Consider the following 17,220-nt stretch of genomic DNA (forward strand, 5'->3'; position numbering starts at 1 on the left):
AAACCCACCAGGTTGGTCTAGTGGTGAACGCGTCTTCCCAAATCAGCTGATTTGGAAGCCGAGAGTTCCAGCGATCAAGTCCTAGTAAAGCCAGTTATTTTTACATGGATTTGAATACTAGATCGTGGATACCGGTGTTCTTTGGTGGTTGGGTTTCAATTAACCACACATCTCAGGAATGGTCGAAGTGAGAATGTACAAGACTACACTTCATTTACACTCATACATATCATCCTCTGAAGAATTATCTAAATGGTAGTTACCGGAGGCTAAACAGGAAAAAGAAAGGATCAAGTGAGCAGGAAAAGGGAACAAGTAAAAATAAATACTTCAAAACATTATTTCACTTCTAAAATAAATTTATATGAAAATAATACAAATCTTGACTAAAAATGTTGTTACATTATAGTATGCATATTTTATAGGTAACTGATCATTATTAGAAAATACCCACCTTTTGTAATACATATTCCATTTCTGTGTAATTAAATATTGCTCATTAATGCATATACAAAAATAAACTATCGAAAGTTTAAAAATATTAATAAGTAACAAGTATTTAAAAATAAATAACAACATATAACCTTCAAAATATACATCACTATTAGTATTATTAGTTTAACACGCAGCATTCATAAAGTAAAAATATTACATTACATCTTTATCAAGGTGAATTAAATAACAATAAATAAATAGACAAAATGTACAGTATTATTTAATATTACATTAGCTAAAAATTAAAAAAGAATGTTGTGAAAAGAAGCAGTTGAAAGAATGGAAAAATAAATAAAATTCATTAAAGAAACCAGTACAGACTAATATGAATAAGTACTTCACCTCGCTGTTCAGTATATTTATAATATTTCTTATAAAGATCCACAAATTAACCAAACAGATTAATTAAAATCAAGAAACTATTCATCACCACTAAAAAAAAAAATTTAAATAATTTTATAAACTACACAAAATAGCAAAAAAATACACAAAGGAACTTATTAGAAAAAATATAGTTTAAAATGATCATTATTATTATTTGAACTAAGTTTAATTTTTAGAGATCCACAATGAATAATTGATATAATATATATATATTATTTTTTATTTTGCTATATAAAATAAGATATAATAAATACTATCTTATGTACAGAAATGGAAATTTGAATTGGAATGATATGAGTTAGTCATAAATGCATCTGATGATGATGATGATGATGATGATGATGTGTATTACACAAATATTAGGCCTGATAAGTACTTGCAGAAACATTGCCACCATGTCCGGTCCAGTTAGTGTGGACAAACTTGCCTGGTTCATTCAACAGTTCATAAGTATGAGCTCCAAAGTAGTCTCTCTGAGCCTAAAACATAAAATAAATACAATATAAAATTGTAATTTTTAATAGTTGCTATCATGGATGTAGCTTACTATATTATATTTATTATTTATTTTATTAAACCCACAGAAGTAAATATCAATACTGCACAAGGACATGCTACTTCTTTGTCATTCATGTTCCCGTAAACAGGCTGTCTACTGAGATTTCCAAACACGCCTCCATGCCATTCTCAATGATTTAAAATCTGAAAATTGTACAAAAAATTCAATAATGCAGGGTGTCCCTATATGAGATGCACTGTATTATTGTATATAACTGTATACAATAATGTATTATTGCATACAGTCTTATACAATTTATACACAGCAAGGGATTACTTATACATAAAAGAATCCATCAATCAGTATTCTATAAAATTTGAATTTATGGAATACTCTCCCATGTTTTACTGGAATAGAGTAAAGAAATGACTCTAACAAATGACTATCTTGCCAATACAGTAGACTAGTATCATAACCATAAAAAAAAAACGATCAGAATGCTTAATGCATTGTTAGTGAGAAAAAAGTGTTTTCACAAGAGGAATATGCTTTTGTTATAGAGTCAAACTTCAGTATATGATCAGTAACTGTAGTACAAGAATCACTACATTAACTACTTTGATAAATCTGTTTCTAATAAGAGATCAGTACTGACTGCGTCACTGAATTTAGTGACACAGTCACTGAAATCAATAACCGATCAATTGCCTTGCCAAAAAAATCAGTTTGATGCTTGTCACCTGAATTCAATCATCATTTGAAGACAAAACAGTTAAATCTACAACTATCTAATTCAAATAGTTCATCAATTTGTTAATCCCAACAAAGAAAAACAGCTAAAATACTGTCACTTGTTTCGTAGATATGTGTATGAAAGGATTCATGTTTTCTCTGAATATGTAACTATTCACAACTCACTATTTTTCTCTGATGAGGTGTGGTTACATTTGGACGACTATGTAAATAGTCAAAACAGTGGGATTTGGAGTGATGAAAATCCCTACTTGTGCCATGAAAAACTGCTGCAGTCGCAGAAGATGGGTTCTGGTGTGTGTATCACAAAAAAAATTGTTGTGCCTATTTTCTTTGGGTACACAGAATGATATTAGAACATTTTTTATTGCTATCTTGGAAGAAGATCGATACTGTTAGTTACAATATGATGGCACAATATCACACTATGCAAAATCAACAACTGCTTTTATTAACAAGTTCTTTGGTGATTGAACCAATGGTCAGAGCTTATGACCACCGAGATCCCCAGGTATGACACCATCAGATTTTTTTTTCGGGGGTTACCTGAAAGAAAAGCTTTCAGCAAAAAACCATGAACATGGAACAACTGCAGGTCAATATCAAAGAAGTTGAATTAAATATTCAGTAAAAAACTCTAAAATAGTTGTAAGAAACAGTGAAAAGGTGGAACCATGTACTCAAGAAGATGGTGCCCACTTTCGCATTTACTCTAGAATTTAAAGTGTAGAAAATTTGATAACAAAAATGTACTAATAACTTACTCATGTCTTTCTCATTTAAGTATTTAAAAAAATGATAGATGGGTTACATTTTATTTTGGGACACCCTTAATAGTAGAAGTATCTTTTATGTGAATTTTATACTTAAACTGGATAAAAGCAATGACTAATTATTCTTTAATTGTAGCTAGATATTCATTTGTAAAGAATATCACTTAACTTAAAACAAAATGTTAATTTTACTAGACAATTCATTTTTATATTATCTAACATGCTGAAAATCAAACAAGGATCTTCCATCATTAGTTTGCCTCTGTCAAACAAACTATGATGATGACAAATGATTCGAATGGATTCAGATAGACTGAACCAAAGACCTTTTGATACATTTTGGAAATATAAAACTCCGCCCCTATACATAAAACAAGTCAACGAACATCTACATACAGCAATATAAAAATAACAAATTGTTAAGACAGGAAAAGATTTAGAGAAAAAATTCACAAAATAGAGGTTCTTGTGAATGCAAAAAAGAAAAGAGAGTGAGTGCATGTGCTGGACAGAAGAATGAAAAACACAGCATAGTGAAAGAATTTTGGAGGAGGAAAAGGGGAAATCAAAACAGAATTAAAATGATATTTGCATGATCCTCTGCAGGCCTGTTCGAAAAAAATAGTGCAGTTGAATTCCTTACATAAAAATAATAGTGATATTACATATTACTCAATTTAAAAGACTAATTTGTAAAGAATTTAACTCATTACTTATACATGAAACAAATGGTTACTTCTATAACAATGCTGAACTGTTTAATTACGTAGGATTATTGCAAAAGCTTGAAACTTATGTATAAGAACATGGAAGGGAAATTCATAAAAATAACTAGAATAATGAAAAATAATAAATCTAACTTGATTCGAACCCAGAACCTTTTGGACAGAAGAGTGAAATGCTACCATTCTGCCATGGAGATTCAACTACTATGAAGGGAATTGAGAGAATTTGAATTGACTTTTTCTTTGGTCTCTTCAATCCATTTCTAATCTATAAATGAGCTTCTGTTTATAAGCTTGCTAGATTAACTGATTAACTTTTAATTACTGAAGAATGTTCATACCACATTCAGTGACATGCTTAAAGCTTAGTGCTCTCAACTGCCAAGTGACATCCACACAGCTCTTTCACTCCTGTATCAGGTAATACATTTTTTTTATTATGATTGCAAATTATTATAAAATTTAAGCTTTCAGCCTGGGCTGCAATCTATCTAACCCAGTGAACGTGTAGAATGGAATTATTGCAAATGGAATCAGTATACCGTAAGTGTTTGGCCTAATTTTTGTATTTACATTTATTCAGTCAATCATTCTTTTCAAAATGAATCAAAAATTCATTTTTTAAATTGCTGTATTTGTAATTATAATTTTTTCTTTAATGTTTAATTACAAAGAGATTGAAAAGCAATTGGGATTACAATTGATATTTATAGGGCTAGTAATGTATTAGGTTGTAATATCTTTTATATATCATTTATTGTTATTATGAAAATGGCTTCAAAATCTGATATTGTTCTGATTGACAAAACAAAAACTTTATTTTAATGAGCTTCCAATTAATAGTTCATGAGAAATGACAAATGTTAAAGTAAATTATGTAAAGTAACTGAACAAAATATGGTAGTGGTTATCACCACGTTAGAAATTGACGACAGAATAGTTATTTGGATGATGATGATGACTTCACTAATATGTACTTTTCAACAATAGCTGGCAAAAGAAATTTAAGTAACAATATAAAAACAGAAGCCGATACATTTAACTGCTGACAAGATATAAGGTGTGACTATAGAATAATGAATGTTCAACATTTTTTTAACCTATACATTACATAATGAAAATGTTATTTCCTTCAATGTGTTCACTTCTCAGATCCCCTACATCTCTCTAAACAGTTTCCACTACTGCAGGTAATGCTGCAACATCAGCTTCTGATAACACTTTAATGAGCTTTATTGCTTGGTAATTACTTTATTTATGGATTCAATACGGCTTCCTTTTATTATAGACTTCATCTTAGGACACAAAAATGCCACATGGGACTAGGTCAAGTAAATTTTCTGCAAAAATTCAGTTGTTTGATTTTAAAAAGTAGTCTCACTTTGTTTACAATGAAATGCTTAACATTTTATTTAAATATGTTTTGAATAAACTTATGATTATCAAAATATAAAAGACTAAACAATTGACATTGTCACAATTCTTAAACTTGTAAACGTGTTTACATAGAAATTTTTTATTTATTAGAGAAAGTTGGTGTAAACATGTGCATACCACATATATTTGTAAAATATTATAATGATTTCTCTAACCGATTCATGATATTAACTTTTTTTTAAAAAAAACAAAAATGACAGGCAGAAGGAAAAAGATGAGGAGTTACTTCTTCAAAGAACGTTTTTGTCAGATACAATCCAAAAATGAATTTGTCTGTAATTTATGTTGTCTTTTATTCCTACCAATGAATGTTTCAAAATTTCCAATGAAAAAAACTACTTACTTTAAACAAAGAAAAAACAGTTTAGATAAAATATTATATTTCATGATTTTTTTGTGATTTAAACATCTTGAGATATAAATTAATTCTATGTTTTCTAGAAAGTAGAATGAATGAAATGTAATAAGATATCTCAGTATTCAAACTCATTTTTAGGTATTAAAAAAATCAGTGCCCAGAGGGTTAAAAACGTAGAAAAAATGTTATATTCAGTAAATGTAGCAAAGTACTCATATACTCACACATACAAATTCAAGAACCCTTACACACAACCCATACAAATTCAAGAAAACAATGCAAAAGAACATATTCGAATTTGTGAAAGAAAAGAGGCATAACTAGATAATGTAAATGTACCTGAAGTAAATTAGCGGGAAGACGTTTGCTCCTGTAACCATCATAGAATGCAAGAGCAGTACTAAAAGCAGGTGTTGGTACACCAAGTACTGCAGCAGTTGCTACAACTTCACGCCATGCAGCCTGACTCTTCTGTATCGCATCATTAAAAAAAGGATCAAGTAACAAATTAGTCAATTTTGGATTATGTTCAAATGCAGTCTTAATATTGCCAAGGAACACACTGAAACATACATTTAACATAAAAATTCTATTATATAGTGTAACATATAAGTATAATAACAAAATTTATACTTGGTTTATTATTAAACTACTTTTTAAAAAAAAATTATATGATTACTTTAAAAAAGTAAAACACAGTATGCATCGTAATTTATTTATTCTGTGTTATACTGAGGGTGTTTGATAAATTCACACAGACACAGTGTTGCTTGTAGTATATTATTAGTTCATGCATTTCGAACAGTAGGTGTTTATCAAGTTTCAGTCGAATACATTTATAATCCTGCTGGCAGTCGTTTGAGTTTATAAAAAATTTCCTAAAAGGCAAAACTATACAAAAAACTAAAGTCAAGTCTGATAAATGTTATCGTGAGTCAGCTCCCCATTGATAAGAATTTACACGTTATTTGGTTACACTGGTATAAAAAATGTTGTCCCAGAACAAGTATTAGTGGTTTCTGTATGTAATTTAAATTTCAGAATCTTACTTTTTCTATTCTCATCAAAAAATGTTATGAGCTTTATTTTGACTGCAAAGTCGGTGACTAAGACAAACATTGGGCCCCTCACATTTGTTGTGCTACATATGTCAAACTACAAGCTGTCAAAGGGTTCTCAGCACATGAACTATGCTGTTCCAATGATTTGGCGGGAACCAAAAAATCATCACACCAATTGTTACTTTTGTCTGACTAATATTGCAAGTATTAGTTTAAAATCAAAGCACACCCTAATTTACCATCTGCCATGAGACCTGTATCCCAGTGACGAACTGCCTGTGCCTAAACCGCCAGAAAATAACATAAAGATTGGCAGAGGGAAATGATGATGTAAGAGTTGATCAAAACTATGAAGCTTCGTGCTCGTCTGGTGAACCACATTTACTATCACAAGTGGGCCTCAATGACCTTTCATGAGATCTGAATTTATTAAAAAAGGAGGCAGAACTTTTAGGGTCATGATTGAAAGGTTGGAACTTCCTCCACCTTGAAATAAAAGTATGTGTTTTTAGAAATAGGCATAATGACTTCAGAAATTTCTTTGTATTTGAAGATGTTTTTTGTTATAAATTTTTTTTTTTTTTAGGGAGTCAACCCTATTGAATCATGGGTCATGAAACCCATGGTCTCAGAAAGCCATGCAAATTTTTTTTATTTGTTCTATGTGTTACCCTTATTAACCAGGTAAAATTTTATTTTGATATCTTAAATACTTTATAAGTTATCTTTTTAAAAAAAATATAACTGTAAAAAACTCATAACTTAGTCAATTTTCATTATATTGCAATGGTTTTTTCACTAAAATTTTCAGAAAAATATACAGAACAAGGTAAAAATGCATTTAGCAACTTATCTCTTAATTGCTGCAGTAAATATTAGTTCAAACCTGGATTTCATTTGTCAATTGTCAATTTTTTTGAAGAAAAAACATAATTTTTAAACACAAAATTTAAAAATGTGATTAAATAAACGACATTACACAGCAACCAAAGTATTTTTTTTTTATATAATTCTAAAAGTATGAGCTAGCAGGTTGTGGAAGAAAATTTGTGTTTTTTTTAATTGGCAGTATCTTTTAACCCTTAAATAATACAGATTTTACTTCCTGAAAAACGAACATAATGCAAGATAGTGAAATTAAGTTATGAAACTTCATTTGATCTGAAGTTGTTAACATATTTATGATACAATCAATTTATCACTGATTTTAGAATTATTATTATTATTATTATTATTATTATTACACTGTGAAAAGAAAGTAAACAAAGAAAATACCAGGCACCTTTGGCAACAAGCAAATGTAAAGAATAAAGATTAAGCAGTTGAGTCACCATCACTCTTTCCTTGCAGATGTAGGCTTCATTGAACCATGCTGCTTGTTCCAACATGAATAATTCAGGATTCAACATGAAAGCTCCCCTCAACTACAAGCATAGGCAGCTATTAGTTTTATCTGGACTCTGATTATTAATGAAATTTTGTCAAGTGTATTTATTAAAATGTCTGCAAACCAATCTGAAAAGTGTAGTGTTGGGAAAGGAAATGGAACTGAATGCCGTAAGTTGAGTTATACACAACAGACAAAGCTAGTCAGTATTAGATTGCTGGAACAATCAGAAGTTAATATATTAAGTCTGAGGAGTGAGTGAGTTTAGAACAATTGATTAATGTCTGTGAGCATGATAAAGCATTTTTCTTAAACAAGTTTGACAACTACCAAAAATTCTGTATAGACCCATTCCAATGTCACATGAAAAAATATCAAAAATCTTTAAGAGTAATAAGTTAGGAACTCTCCAAAAAAAATTAACAATTTACAAAAGTGTATAAAATCAGTCCCTGGGCAGAAAGTATGTGATGTTTGTACACAAAAAGTTAACAAACAAGACACACTATTCCATGATGGTCAAATTGAAATGGTCAGTGATAGTGGAGAGATAAGGAACTGAGATCTATTTCTAAACAAGAGAAATTGGAAGAACTAAATTCATCCATGCAAAATTTAGGGGAATCCCCATTTAGACTTCATGGAATAGCACCACATAGGAAATCAGCTACGCAAAGAGAAAAATTGAGTCTGTTACTAGTACATTAAAATAAAAAGTAATCAAGATTTTATAAAAGGAATTTACTTTAGCAGATGAATCTCCACTTGCATTGACAAAAGAAACTGAACAAAAAATAAAGGATATGGACAGACTGATAGACTTAATGAAAGAAAAGCTTAATATTACCACTTAAAAAAGAGAAAAAGTACAAATTTTAATCCTAGTTCCTGCTTCACAGAGGAGAAAAAAAATAAGCAAAGAATCCAATGTGAGTGAGAATACTGCAAGTAAAGCTACGGATCTTCTTAAAGATAAGAATATAATTGCACTGTCTGAGCTAAGAAAAGGATATCCCTTCAACGAAAATGTGATTAAGCTTGTCAAAAGCTTTTACCAAAGAGGTCAATACTCTATAGTCATGCCAGGTTCTAAAGATAAAATAAGCATTTAAAAAAATTAATACAAGTCCTGTTAGGAAATTTGAATGAGCTGTACCCGCTTTCAAGTTTGAACATCCAGGTCTTAAAGTTGGACTGTCCAAGTTCTGCATGCTCCGACCAAAATGGTGTATATTAACAGGTATTGCAGGTACACGTTTTGTTTCTGTATGTACTATTTTTGAAGATGTTTAACTACTGCTTTACACTTGTTCAACTGAAGAAAACTATAATGAACTTATTGAGAAGTTAGTATGTTCAAGAGACAACAGAGACTGTATGTTACGGCACTGCTCAAACTGTCCTTCATTATGAAGACATTCGAAGAGTGGGATCATCATAATGAGGTGACATATTCCACTTGGATATCTACTGACAGAACTCAACAGATGCAGTTCACCGTAACATTAGAAGAATGTTTGGAAATCTTAGTTGAAGGCCTAGAAAAACTAATACCTCACTCTTTCATTACAAAATCTCAGGCCAGATATTTGAAAAAATCAAAAACAACCTGAAAGTAGATGAAGCCATTGTTCTTATTGATTTTCGTGAAAACTATTCTTTTGTTTTGCAAAATGAAGCCCAAGGGTATCATTGGACAAGCAACAGCTGTTCTCTTCATCCAGTTGTGATCTACACACATCATGACAACAATGAAGACTAAATAGTTTCCAGTTTATACATAATGTCTGACGACTTGGAGCATTATGTACATTTGTTCATGAAACACAAGAGGTTTTTGCTGAATACTTGAAAAAGTGATTTCCAGAGGTGAAAACCATGACTTATTATAGTGATGGATGTGCAGCACACAGTATAAAAACTTTCACAATCTGTGCCTTCATGAAAAGGACTTTGGATTAAAAGCTATGTGGTCTTTTTTTGCTATCAGCCATGGGAAGTCACCTTGTGATGGTATTAGTGGCACTGTCAAGTGCATTGTGATAAAAGCAAGTCTCCAACATAATCCTGGTAATGCTATTGAAAATGCCCAAAAATTCGTTAATTTTTGCAAGACAAAAATAGAAAACATAAAATTCACAATGATTACAAAAGAAACAATGATAAGAGGCACGCCAAAACCTAGAGGATCATTTCCCCAAAGCCTAGACAGTTCCTGGGACACGTAGTTTTCACCACTTTGAACCCAAATTTGAAGACTCCATGCAACAAAATATTTAAGTTTCTATGAAAACTTTTGCACAGTCTTCAATTTTTCTGGAGAAACTCATCAGTGAAGAAGTCTGACATTGGTGTGCACAACTAGATTGCCTGCATTTATGATGACCAGAAGTTTCTTTGGATTAGTTTTATCAAAACATGAAGATGAAAGTGAAATTAAAATTAAATTTCTGCATCTCCACGAGCCTGCCATGTCTTTTCACTGGCCCTCAAAAGATATTTCCTGGATTCCTGTGAGCAACATAATTTTATGTTTCAATCCCCCACTCACAAAAGCATCCAAGAGAATGTATTATTTTTCTGAGAAAGAAATTAGTTCAATCAACCTTCAATGCAACAAAATGTTAAACCAAACACAAGTCCATAAATAACAAGGTGTTGGTGTTTCAAAAGTTTTATTGTAAGAAACATTTCTGTAATTCCACTGTTATAACAGATGTAAATAGTAAATGAAACTACGTCAAGACTTCTGGAGGACTTTATAAGTTCTTTCGTTCACTGATTTCATTCAATTCGTTGTATGTTAACTTTTAAAGTTCAGTCAAAATTAAATTATACACTTTCAAGTCATAATGTTTAAAAAATGGTACTTTGTACACAAACTTATGTATGATTTTACGTGCTAAATTAAATAAATACAGTAGGTAATGTATATTTTTAGAAATGAGACATAAATTGGTTTATAGGATCTTGATACTATCTCGAATTGCATCATATTAATGTGAATTATTTGTCAGTTGTTTCATGATGTATTAAATGTATTGGTAGTCAGAAAACCACAGATATTCTTCCAGAACCTACTTTTAATATTAAATTTAAAAAAAAGTACTTTGGTTACTGTAATGCCTTTTATCTTAAATGGAAATTTAAAATTTTATTTTTTCTTCAAAACATTATGAAATATAGGTTTGGGCTTATATTTACTGCAGCAATTAAGAGATAAGTTGCTAAATGCATTTTTACTTTATTCTGTATATTTTTCTGAAAATTTTAGTGAAAGAAACCATTCTAATATGATGAAAATTGACATAGTTATGAATATTTTACTAAATCAACATCACAATCCTAAAAGCCTCAGAAACAACAACAACATATTTTTTAACTAATTAAAAAAATTAATAACTTAAAAGTATTTAATTATCAAAAATATTTTACATGATTAATAAGGGTAGCAAATAGAACAAAAAACACATTTTCATGACATTCTGAGACCATGGGTTTCATTTTAATTTTTAGCTGGATGATTTGAAATGGTCTGATCCAATCGACTTGCTTATTTCTAATAATGTTTTGTTGTAATGGAATCACTTGGTCATGAGTAAAAAACAGATTGACATTTGTTTATTGATTTGTCTAAAGCTAGTCTGAAAGCTGTGCTTCTGGATAGTGGGAATGAGTTTCCATCAGTGCCACTAGCTTACCCGACAGATCTGAAAGAAACTTACGTGAACATGAAATTTCTGCTAGATAAAATAAAGTATGAAGAATTTCAGTGGAATATCTATGATTTGAAAGTAACTGCTCTGTTGTTAGGTCTTCAACTTGGTTCCATCAAATACTGTTGTTTTCTTTGTGAGTGGAACAGCAGAAACCAGAAAAAGCAAAGCATTATGTAAAGAAAGGGTGGCCAAACTGAACAGCATTAACTCCAGAAAAGAATAATGTTGTTAATGCACCACTTGTTGATTCAAAAAAAGTTTATTTGCCTCCACTCTATTTAAAGCAGGAGGTTAGGAAAAACTTCGTGAGAGCAATCAATTGAAGTGGGCTTGGATTCACTTACTTAAAAAATAAGTTTCCAAAAATCAGTGGAGTAAAATTTGAAGAAGGAATCTTTGTAGGACCTCAAATTAGAGATTTATTTAAAGATGACAAATTTGATAGTACATTAAATGAGAAGGAGAAAGTTGCATGAAAGTCTTTTAAGAGCATTTGCCAGAACCTCTTAGGAAACCATAAATTCAAAAAATACAAAGAAATAGTAGATTATCTTTTAAATAAACACGGAATGCAACAAGTCAGTGAAGATTTACTTCTTGGACTCACACTTGGATTTCTTCCCACCAAATCTATGAACAGTCAGTGATAAAAATGGCAAATTTTTCTAATGGGATATTTTGGATATTGAAAAGCGGTACCAAGGTAAGTGGGGTCCCAAGCATGCCTTGGTACCATGACTATTGTTGGACCCTAAAGAGAGATGTTCATGATGCAAAATGTCACAGAAAATCAAACGTTACAACGTTTTATGTAAGATTATATTATATTATGAATGCATTTTAAATACGTAATGTTGTAAAATTAAAATAGTTGCCTCTAAAAATCCTTAGGTGATAAGACTAGTTCAGAAGCCATATTTGAATTCAGCATTAAAAATTGCTACCAGATTCACCCATTTTCATTTCTGGAACAAAAACAAATCAAATTTTGTACAACAGTGTTATTTTTGGAGTGATCATATGAGCTCAAATGACACAAATAATCATTCTCGATGACCTATAGAGATTGCAACTGTAGAAACATTGAAAAAATTCATGAGGTTGGGATAGAGGATAAAATACTGAAAATACATGGAAGGAATTGTTAAAAAGATGGCATTTCAACTGAATGAATGCCAGATTTGCTCACAATGGATCAAAAGCATGAACACGTAATAATTTCTAAACTCAGTTTGGGGCTGTTTCAACATAATCAAGAAGAATTTTTGTTCAATTTCATAATATTTGATGAAACTTGGCTACATCTTGACCAACTTAAAACCAAGAAATAGTTAGAACAGTGGGTTGCAGTTCGGGAACTTGTTCTAAAAAGATGAAAACCATTACATCATCAAAAAAGATGATGGTCACTGTCTTTTGGGATACTCGTGGCATAATCTGCATAGACTTTGTGGATAAAATGATAACTGGGTATGTATCTTTACTGGATCATCAAAATAATGACATAAAGAAAAAAATGCTATTTTTACAAAAAAAGAATGTTTTTTGTTTCACCAGAGGAACACACCAACTTCTGCAACAGTAAAATGTTTGAATTACACTATGAAATTATTTCCCATTTCCCTACTTGTCAGACTTACACACCTTCAGATTGTTATCCGTTTCCAAATATTAAGATGTAGCTTACATACTAGAAAGAGATTTATCGTGAAGAGTTGCCTAAATTTTGAAAAGTAGAATAAATAATATTATAATGATGGGATTGAAAAATTTGAGCTTTGTTAAACTAAGAGAGTTGTAGACTTGAAAAGAGAAATAAAAAATATTTTCCTCAAATAACTGATTTCTTTACCTTTGCAGACTTATCAAACAGACAAGTGTCATCATATTATAGTAAATCCTTATTAGAATCAAATATAACTCCTTTTTTTTTAGAAACTATCTGGATCAATTTTATGTTTATTTTTAAATGTGACTTTTTTGTTGTAAAGAATAGAAATCATCTACGGCAAAGATTAATTTAATGTACCTCTAAAAATAAGAAGCGATGTAGTATGTGTTAATAGTATAGTATGTTGATAGAAAAGTTCAATCAATACATAAAACTGATAATCAATCTATAACTGAAAATATTAAATAAAAAAGTTCAAAATTAAAAATAAATAACTTATAAAATCAGTGACTAAAATTAAACACCAGGTATTAAAAAATATGAAGAGATAAAAAAAAATTAATTGAGTACTGAAAGAAGGATATTGATGATGCTTTCAAGATGTTTAGGATAAGACTAATAGAAATTCCAAAAGATGTTAGTAAAATCAATGCAAAGGAGTTAGATGGTTACCACTGGCATATATTGCTATAAGTTAACAAAGTTGAAAAATGTAATTCACCAAAAATGTATAAACAAGACATAATTACTAGATATTTACAAATTGTACAGGTATGATTTTTTCTAAATAGTTACTTTTTGTTAAATAACATCTGTGTTCAGATTAATTTATATGCTACTGTGTAGCTTGTATGTGTGTGTGTGAGACAGAGAGTGAGTGAAAACATATATATTCAATATATTCAAGAGCAGTCTACACCTCTATTATTTTCAACTAAAAATAAAAAACTTAAAGAAGAGATTTGATAGTGAACTGAACAATTATTCAAGAAGAAAAAATGTATTAACATTCTCTGATAATATTGGTAGAAAACAACATAATAAAACATGGCATAAAAGAGAATAATTATGAGTCAAATATAATATAACGTAACGTACCACAGGCTGAAGTATTTTCTAATATTTAGAGAGTAAAATTACAAAGGATAGATAAAGCAAGCAACATCAGACTAAAACAAAAGAAAATGACAACCTAAAATCTAATTTTAAAATTATTAAATAATTACATTAATTAAACACCACCTTACCTTCTAATAATACATCCACCTCGCCACATTAATGCAATGCCACCATAATTAAGATTCCAATTATATAAATGAGCAGCTTCTCTCATTAACATAAAACCTTGTGCGTATGAAATGATCTTTGATGCATAAAGTGCCTAAAACAACAAAGAAACAATAATATAATCTTAATCAAATTTATGAAAAAGTTTCTCTGTAAAATAAAAAAATACACCAAAAAATTTTTGGTAAGATCAATATTACACCACTTTTTTCCAAACATTCTAAAAGGATGGATCAGCAGTTATCAGCTGAAAAATTATGGACATATAAAACAGCAATTGAAAATGTTATGTTTTCTTTTTTTAAATAGAAGGGAACTCCAAATCTAATTCAAAAACAAATTTGGCAATTTTCTTTACTCTAACTGTTCTGACAACAGTTTATTCATTTGAACCAAAAATAATAAGAAAGCTAATTCATTTGGTAATAGATTAATTATGGTTTATCAGAACATTATTTTCAGTATAAATTAAATAAATACCTAAATTCCTTCAATTTAACTCAATAATCTAACCGAAAGGAGTAAGTACCTAACTCTCTTTGGTGTCTGGGCATCTTGAGAGCCAGACACTTTTGATACCAATATTTTTCATTCACAAATTTAATTGAATATTACATTTTTTATGACAGTATTTATTGAAAACTGGTTCAAAAATATTTTTTCCATGTTTAGGCCACCAGTCTGGGCAAGTGGTTAACTCATAGCAAATCAGTTTTTTAACAGCTGATTTTTGAGGTTCAAATCCTAGTAAATGGTACTTGCTTTTATACAAATTTGAACACTAGACAGTGAATACCGGTGTACTTTGGTGGTCAGGGTACATGTCTCAGGGATGGTCGGCCTGAGTCTACACACTATTACACCTCATTTGCATGTCAAACATATCATCCTCATCTCATTGGAGCTGCTATCTGTTTACTAAAAACTGCAAAAGATAGCAGCACTCATATAATAAATTAAAATGCAATTTTCATTATTTTAGTATTTTTAATTTGCAATTTAATTAAATATTTCAATCATGACTGCGGATGCAGGATCCTGCAAAGGTACTTTCATGGTAAAATTAAGATAAGATATGTTTATCCCAGTATTCTGCACAAAATGATTTATATTAATAGAATTTAAAATATGTTTTAACAGTACAAAGGAATAATATGAATTTTAAAAAAGATTAATTTCAGTGAAATATACATGTCTATTACAGAGGTAGTAATGAAAGTGTTAAATATTATACTTAACTAAACTATAACTAATAACTAAACTAAACTATACTTGTTAAATTTAACTAAATAAGCAACCAAAGGATTTATGTAATAGATAGAAAAAAAATACCTCTTCATGAAATTATAATTTTTTATTATTGTATATCCATAATAGAGAAATTAAGGCAATAACTTTGGATAAATTAAAATCATTATAAAATTAAACAGATATTAAATTTATGATCAGGCCTTAAAAACCTAAATCAGATGTATTTTGTGAGGAAAAGATTTTTTTTCAACATTTAAATTAATAAATAAACAAGTTATCTCGTTTAAGGAGACATTAACAATTTGTAATATTAGTAACCTTTAAATACACATAAGTTCAGATTTGAATTGGTCTATGTTGCCCAGACAGATGTAATAAGTAATAAGTGAAAGAAACAGTCACAATATAACCTAAATAGAATTATTATTAACAGCTTTTTAGTAATTGTGATGTTAATAATAAACAATAAAGTAAGTTATTTTTTCATTTTATAACATACCTGACGAATGCTATCAAGAAATTTCTTCTTATCTCCTTTAAATTCAGTAGTTGGAGGTCCTTTAAGTAATTCACTAGCTTTATGACGTTCTTCAACAAGTGATGATAAACATCTTGAAAATACAGACTCACCGATTAAAGTAACTGGCATTCCGTAATCTAAAGCGGCAATTGCTGTCCATTTACCAGTACCTTTTTGTCCAGCACTATCACGAATCTTTTCAACAAGGTATTTACCTATAAATACAAATATATAAAATTATTAAACCATATTACGTAAGGTAGAAAATCAAAATCTCTTAACCAGAAAAAGAATAAGGTGAAGTTGTTTTTATATTTCTTGAGGCAAGCATTATTTTCCATAAAAATAATTTTCTTTCTTTACAATTTGAATTTTTGTACTCATTTATAACAAATCATTATATTATTACAAAGATCACATTCAGTGCTTCTTGATAACAAAAATAAATGCTCTTTTGTAATTTAACAATTTAAATGCTTCTGAAATTGGTATGAGAATGACCCAACTAAGGATAATATTTACTTTAATTTGGATTACTTTTAAGTTTATATTTCCTTACCATCTTTATCCTTAAATTTAAGGATATCTTTTGTAATTTCAATTAAGAATGAATCTAACACTCCTTTGTTCCATTCTTCAAACACCTGAAAATATAAAATACTAATAAGAGTAAATTTCAATAATTCATTATAAACAGTAAACAATATAGAATAAAAGAAATATGTTCACAAAGATTAAAAATTAATATTATATGTCACCACACAAAATCATGGTTTGGTGTGATCTAGCCCAACTAACTCTAAAAAAAATGTTTAATCATGACTCATGAACGAAAGACACACAGTAACACAAAAAGCAGTCTTAATTATAAATAACAATCACTCAATAACAAGTCTACT

General features: G+C 29.7%; 1 protein-coding gene across 1 annotated transcript in view; it reads right to left on the reverse strand.

The window, feature by feature from the left end:
- Positions 1–338: 338 nt before the first annotated feature.
- The window catches only part of Pgd (phosphogluconate dehydrogenase), a 44,020-nt gene continuing 27,138 nt past the window's right edge, over positions 339–17,220 (reverse strand). Inside the window, exons 5-9 of the mRNA XM_075355688.1 lie at positions 16,881–16,965; positions 16,301–16,536; positions 14,511–14,644; positions 5,764–5,986; positions 339–1,358 (exon numbers count right to left, since the gene is read on the reverse strand). Coding sequence (XP_075211803.1) covers positions 1,239–1,358; positions 5,764–5,986; positions 14,511–14,644; positions 16,301–16,536; positions 16,881–16,965 — 798 coding nt within the window. The 3' untranslated portion in view covers positions 339–1,238. The remainder of the gene's footprint in view (positions 1,359–5,763; positions 5,987–14,510; positions 14,645–16,300; positions 16,537–16,880; positions 16,966–17,220) is intronic.

This window comes from Lycorma delicatula, chromosome 2 (genome assembly GCF_047948215.1).
Source record: "Lycorma delicatula isolate Av1 chromosome 2, ASM4794821v1, whole genome shotgun sequence".
NCBI lineage: Eukaryota > Metazoa > Arthropoda > Insecta > Hemiptera > Fulgoridae > Lycorma > Lycorma delicatula.